Source organism: Orycteropus afer, unplaced genomic scaffold, assembly GCF_000298275.1.
Source record: "Orycteropus afer afer isolate SDZICR_OR568_19922 unplaced genomic scaffold, OryAfe1.0 scaffold00048, whole genome shotgun sequence".
Classification (NCBI taxonomy): Eukaryota; Metazoa; Chordata; class Mammalia; order Tubulidentata; family Orycteropodidae; genus Orycteropus; species Orycteropus afer.
The window spans coordinates 12,113,125-12,119,084 of NW_006921635.1; the positions used below are offsets into that span (position 1 = coordinate 12,113,125).

Consider the following 5,960-nt stretch of genomic DNA (forward strand, 5'->3'; position numbering starts at 1 on the left):
ATTTCTGCACCCAAACCAAACTCACTGCCATCTGGTCGATTCCCACTCACAGCGACCCCCATTGGGTTTCCAAGGCAGTCAATCTTTTGGGGAAGTAGATTGCCCCATCTTCCTTCTGTGCATTGGCTGGTGGGTTTGAACCACCAACCTTCTGGTTAGCAGTCAGATGGCTTGGGCACTGCAGCACCAGAGCTCCTTCTAATATATTTAGTCCAGAGTTTATTCGACATTCTTCGCCAACACCATTATGCAAATGTATCAGTTCTTCTTAGGTCTTCCTTATTCATTATCCATGGACTGCTGGAAAAGCAAACAAGTATCTTGGAGGAAGCTCAGCCAGAATGCTCCTCAAAGGCGGGGATGGTGAGACTTACCTCACTTACTTTTCTCATGTTATCAGGAGGGACCAATCCCAAGAAAAGGACATCATGCAAAACAGAGAAGACCCTCAAAGACACGCTCTGGCTGCCAGGGGCTGAAACACAGCAACAATTGTGAGGATGGCACAAGACTGGGCAAACATATCCTTCTGTTATACTTAAGGTCGCTAGGAGTCAGAGAACCCACTTGTTTGCACCAAACAACCTTATATTTAGTGAAAAGAAAGCAGTTGGTGACACACTGAGAGCAGTTGTGGTGGAGGTGGAGGCACTTATAAACAAAATAGGAAAAATTATGGTTTAAAAAATAATTTCTCAAGAGTCTTGTGAGGATCAAGTGGGAAGGAGGATGAAATGTATGTGCAGAGAGAGAACAAAAGAGAGGTGTGTAGGTGTGCGTGTGTAGGGGGGTGAGAAATGCTCAAGACAGTGGAAAATTATGAAAAATCTGCTCAGGCTTGCCACCAAAACAAGTGCGCATGCGTGGGAATACAGGGCGCAGAGCATGCCTGTTTCAACACGTGCAAGAGAAAAAGCAAGACCCTCCATTTCTGAGTTTAGAAAATGGAGCAAAGAAACATACAAAATATTTTTAAAAATTCAAAGTTGGCTCAGTTGCATTTCTTGAAACAATGTATGGCAAGCTTAGCAATAGTCCCGAGGACTTTAGCGACTGCGGTCTTGGTGCAATGCAAAAGTCTAGCCCTGCGGCTTCAACACGAGAGCGAGACGCCCCGCGATACCTAGTTGAGCCAATCAGAGACCAGAGTGCTGCCTCTGCGGGCTCGTGACAAGGGGCGGGGGGCGCGGAGATGGTGTGCGTTGCTCTGGCGCGTGCGCTCCGGTTACTACGCGGCTCCGAGCAGGTGTTGCTGGGCTGTCGTGGTCTTCCGCTGGTGCTGCGCTCCCGGCTCTCCGCTCCTCTCTGCTCCGCGATGCCGGCGGACCTCAGCAAGTGGACTGGGCCCTTGAGCCTGCAGGAAGTGGATGAGCAGCCGCAGCACTCGCTGCAGGTCAAATACGGCGGGGTAGAGATCGACGAGCTGGGCAAAGTGCTGACGCCCACCCAGGTATCCGAGGCCGCGGGTGGTCTGGGCGTCCTCGGCTCCGCTGCTGCCGCACGGGTTTAGCTGCTCGAGGTTTGAAAGCGTGCAGGCCGATGAGGGCGGAGGTCGTTGGAAGGAGGGAGGGGATTCCTGCGTGCGGACCCCGGGGCCAAAGTGGAAAGCGGCGTCCCAGTGCTGTGCCTCAAGCCTGGAGGCCGTCCTGACCACTGTGAACCCAGTGCGTGGAGCGCAGGTTCGGCCTGAGTGAGAAATTGATCTGCTCTTCCAGGACTTAAGGGCACGGAGAAGGGCCTAGATCCGGAAGAAGCCCCGACTCCGGGGGCAGGGACCAGGGAGGGGGCCGTGGGCGGCCTGACGCTCCCAGAGCTTCCCTTGGGGTTTCAGGATTTTAGGCCTCAGATTAGGAGCAGACGCCCCATCGGAGAACACATGACGCGTTATGTAACTGGTCATCGGCAGTGCCCAGCGTTTTCTTCTTTGTTTTAGCGGTCGTAGATGGCATCCACCCAAAGCGAGAATGCGTTATGCAGTTAGCAGGCTCCAGGACAACTGCCAGCTTTGTTTTTATCGTTTCGCGTCTGGCGTCGTTGGCCGAGCTGCTCAAAGTGGAACAACTAGGTTTTTCCACATCATTGCTAGTTGCTGGATACGAAGCGTCAGGCAACGGGGGAATAAACTGGCTTCAGGGAGAGGTTTTTTTTTTTTTTTTTTTTTTTAATTTTTAAGTATAAAGAGACAATCTTGAAGCTGACAATCTCCCTTTTCTCATACTCACTGCGTCACCACTTGCCTTTCTCATCTCTTGCGCCCTGTAAACGTCTCTGGTAGTATAGTGCCTAAGGCACTTGACTGCTAACGAGAATACTGGCGGTTCAAACCCACCAGCCACTCTCGGAAGGAAGGTTGGGCAATCTACTTCCTTAGTGATACTGCCTTGGAAATCCAAGGAGGGGTCTCTGTGACTCGGGATCAAATCAACGGCAGGGAGTTTTTTTTTTTTTTTTGGTAAACATCTAGTTAATTAGTTAATTAGTTACTTAGCAGGCCTAAAGTGGTAAACCTGTCCACCCACTCCACAGACTTTTATCTTCTCAGTGCTTTTCTGATGGGAGAGACAGTCAAGGTTGGAGATTCAGTCAAGGCCAGGATTGGACTCCTGGCCTCACCTCTTTCTGTCACTTACATAACTGGGACACTACCCCCCAGTGTTCTTAGTGTTACACTGAATAACCTGCAAGCAGCCCCCAGTTACAACTTGTGGTTAAGAACCAATCCTGTGAAGTCTATTATATTAAAAATTCGAAGTGTGAACAATGGTTACAGTGACAAAGGGGCATTACTTTGCCAAATGCATTAAAACATTATTATTATAATTACCATATTATGATGTTAAGGATGTTTTAGTGTGCCTGGAAGTGATTCTTAAATGCTTTTTATGCCTACAAAGATACACTATATGTTATACTTGTCATCAAGTCGATTCCTATTCATAGCGACCTCAATAGGGTTTCCAAGGTTGTAAATCTTTGCGGATATAAGTTGCATCATCATCCTGTGGAGTGCCTGGTGAATTTGAACCACTAACCTTCTGGTTAGCAACCAAATGCCTTACCCACTGCGCCACCAGAGCTCCACTATATACTATATATACTAAGACAGATATTTGACTGACATTAGATATGGATTGTGCCTAACTATTCAGACTATGTACAAATTTCACTTAAAGACAGACTTAGGAACAGCACTTGTTCCTAATCCGGGGACTGCGTGAAGACCTTTAGCTCTTGGCTCTTAGCAGAGTCGATACAGAGTTAATTTTTATTCATCATTTATGTTGTTTTATCTTTGATCTAAGAAGGAACACTGGTTTCTTCAGCATTTCTGAATTAACTCCACAGTTTCCTCACTGCAGGTCAAGAACCGCCCCACCAGCATTACATGGGATGGCCTTGACTCAGGTAAACTCTACACCTTGGTCCTGACAGACCCAGATGCTCCCAGCAGGAAGGACCCCAAATACAGGTAAGTTGAGAGAGATGAGGAACAGTGGGTCATCCACATATGAGCTGCAGTTTTCAGACTGTAAGCCATGGCTGGATAGCTAGCCTAGGAGAAGAGTGGACCTGGTTGGGATGTTCACACCTGTGCTTAAATCAGCATGCATTTCCTGCCTCTTCCCTTCCTACAGCAGGGGTCAGACTACAGTCCAGAGCCACATCCACCCACAGCCAGTTTTTGTACAGCTTTATGAGCTGAGAATGGTTTCTTTAGTTTTAAATGGTTGGAAAAAAAAATTGAAAATACTTTGTGACATGTCAACATTATATGAAACTCCACTTTCAGTTTTATAGGAACACAGCCATGATCATTTATCTACGTTTTGCTTGTGTCTGTTTACAACTACCACATTGAGCTGAGTAGTCACAGAGACAGTATGACTCAAAAATAACCTACCATCTATTCTCTGTAGCCCTCTCAGAAACTTTGGCCAAGGCATGCCCCAGGGACTCGGGGGGTGGGGCTGGGTGCCGTCTTCTGCATGTGGAGGAGATTTGCACCGGCTTCTGAGAAAGCGGGGACCGGCTCTGTGTTGTCATGGCTGTAGCCTGGTCTGGGGCTTGTGCTCAGTACACAGTTGGCTTGGTGAATTCATGACTGGCTGTGCTGCTGATGATCCTCTGTCCTTCCACACAGGGAATGGCACCATTTTCTGGTGGTCAACATGAAAGGCAATGACATTAGCAGTGGCACAGTCCTCTCCGATTATGTGGGCTCGGGACCTCCCAAGGGCACAGGTCAGTCAAAGTGGCTTTTGGGGTGAGTGGGGGAGGGACTTGGGTGAACATTAGGATGGGCCCAATGTGCTGCACATGTTAGTCTGGTAATTTTTATTTATGAACACCTTTACCCTATGCAAGATTTAAGACCTCTCAGTTCAGCTTCACCGTGGTTCAGAGCCCCTTGAGACCTACAGTAACGTCCACTGTGTTAGAACCTTGGGTTCTGGTGTCGTTAGATGTTCAGTCTCTAGGCCTTTAGTAAGCAGGAAAGTTGGTGAGAAGATGCCAAGGAATCTTGGTTGTAGAGTGTTTGGAATGGCTTTCTGTGGGGTTGCACGTGGACTGAATAGCATTAAACTGCCTCCAGCCTTTGCCATTCGTGATGTTTGAGTTTCTAATTCCTGTAGAAGGTTGCAGAAATGCATCAATTTCCAGTTATTAACAAAATTGGCTTCCTTACTGTTTTATGGCTCCCTCTTTGTTTCTGTCACCAATCTAATTGGTTACCTTGAAAAGATTTGGAAGATTTTGAGACCTGTTGAAAATACACACACGTGTATTGCATTGTATGATATTAAAACAAACAAAAACCCCGCTGCCATTGAGTTGATTCCAACTCATAGCGACCCCCTTTGGGTTTCTAGGCGGTCAGTCTTTTTTTAAAAAAATAATTTAAGCGTTTTTATTTACCAAGTTATTTTTCACTCAGTTTACTGTTTTTCCAGAATCCATTTATGAAACAGAAATTACAGGTCTTTTTGTCTTTGTATAAACTTCCCAGGGTTGCCAGTTGATATGGGGAAGGAGGAGAATGTTTTCACATTCTTGAAGGAAATGCATGAGGACCTTTCCTGACCATTTCCATGGCCTGGAATTCTGACTCATGTGACCCTATAGGACAGAGTAGAACTACCCCATAGGGTTTCCAAGGCTGTAACATTTATGGGAGCAGATTGCCACATCTTTGTCTCCCGTGAAGCGGCTGGTGGATTTGCACCACCAACCTTTCAATTGGCAGCTGAGCACTTAACCACTGCGCCACCAGGGCTGCTTTGGAATTCTTCTAGTGCATCAAAAATTAAGTGCTGAGTAATTCCAGGTCATGCCTTGCTAACATTTTGACCAGCCTCCTTTCTCTTCTTCACCTTTCTTGTTAGTGCTAAGGCGGTGAATCCTGATGGAAGTGGATAAGTCTCCAAGTTGGGTTAAATGCCGCCTAAGTTGATAATAAATATTGTTATTAATAACAAGCTGATGCATTGTTAGGACCTCTAGTGCCTTTCAGCATCTTTCATTTGCTGGAACAGAGAAATAGTGATGGGTGGGGTGTGGCAGAAGACTGTCTCCCGTATACATTGTCCAGCCATGAGTTAGCCTGAAGTTACAAGGAGGTCCCTGATGAGTATAATTGGCCGCGGATTCAGGTCTGTTTTATCTGTATACCCAGCAGCTTCAGCTGGCTTCCTGATCTCTCATGCATAACAGGAAGGTTAAGGATGTGTTTCCCAGGGACCTGTTAAGTTCTCTAGGGTGATTATAAAATTAGGCAATCTAATTATGGGAAGTATTCTCAGGAAAAGAAAGCCGTTCTCTCAAGTAGGAGCTGTGTTTCCATTTCTAAAACCTCAGTAACTTTTTTTTTCCCCATTTTCCTTTGTTGTTGTTGTTATGTGCCGTCGAGTCAGCCCTGACTCATAGCGACCCCTCCTTGGGTTTCCGAGGCAGTATCACTT

The 5,960-nt window shown here is 46.7% G+C and overlaps 1 protein-coding gene across 1 annotated transcript in view; it reads left to right on the forward strand.

Annotated features, from left to right (window-relative positions):
• The first annotated feature begins 1,315 nt into the window (after positions 1 to 1,315).
• PEBP1 (phosphatidylethanolamine binding protein 1) overlaps positions 1,316 to 5,960 on the forward strand; it is a 7,322-nt gene continuing 2,677 nt past the window's right edge. The window contains exons 1-3 of the mRNA XM_007938207.2: positions 1,316 to 1,450; positions 3,360 to 3,469; positions 4,142 to 4,242. Of these exons, the coding sequence (XP_007936398.1) occupies positions 1,316 to 1,450; positions 3,360 to 3,469; positions 4,142 to 4,242 (346 nt within the window). The remainder of the gene's footprint in view (positions 1,451 to 3,359; positions 3,470 to 4,141; positions 4,243 to 5,960) is intronic.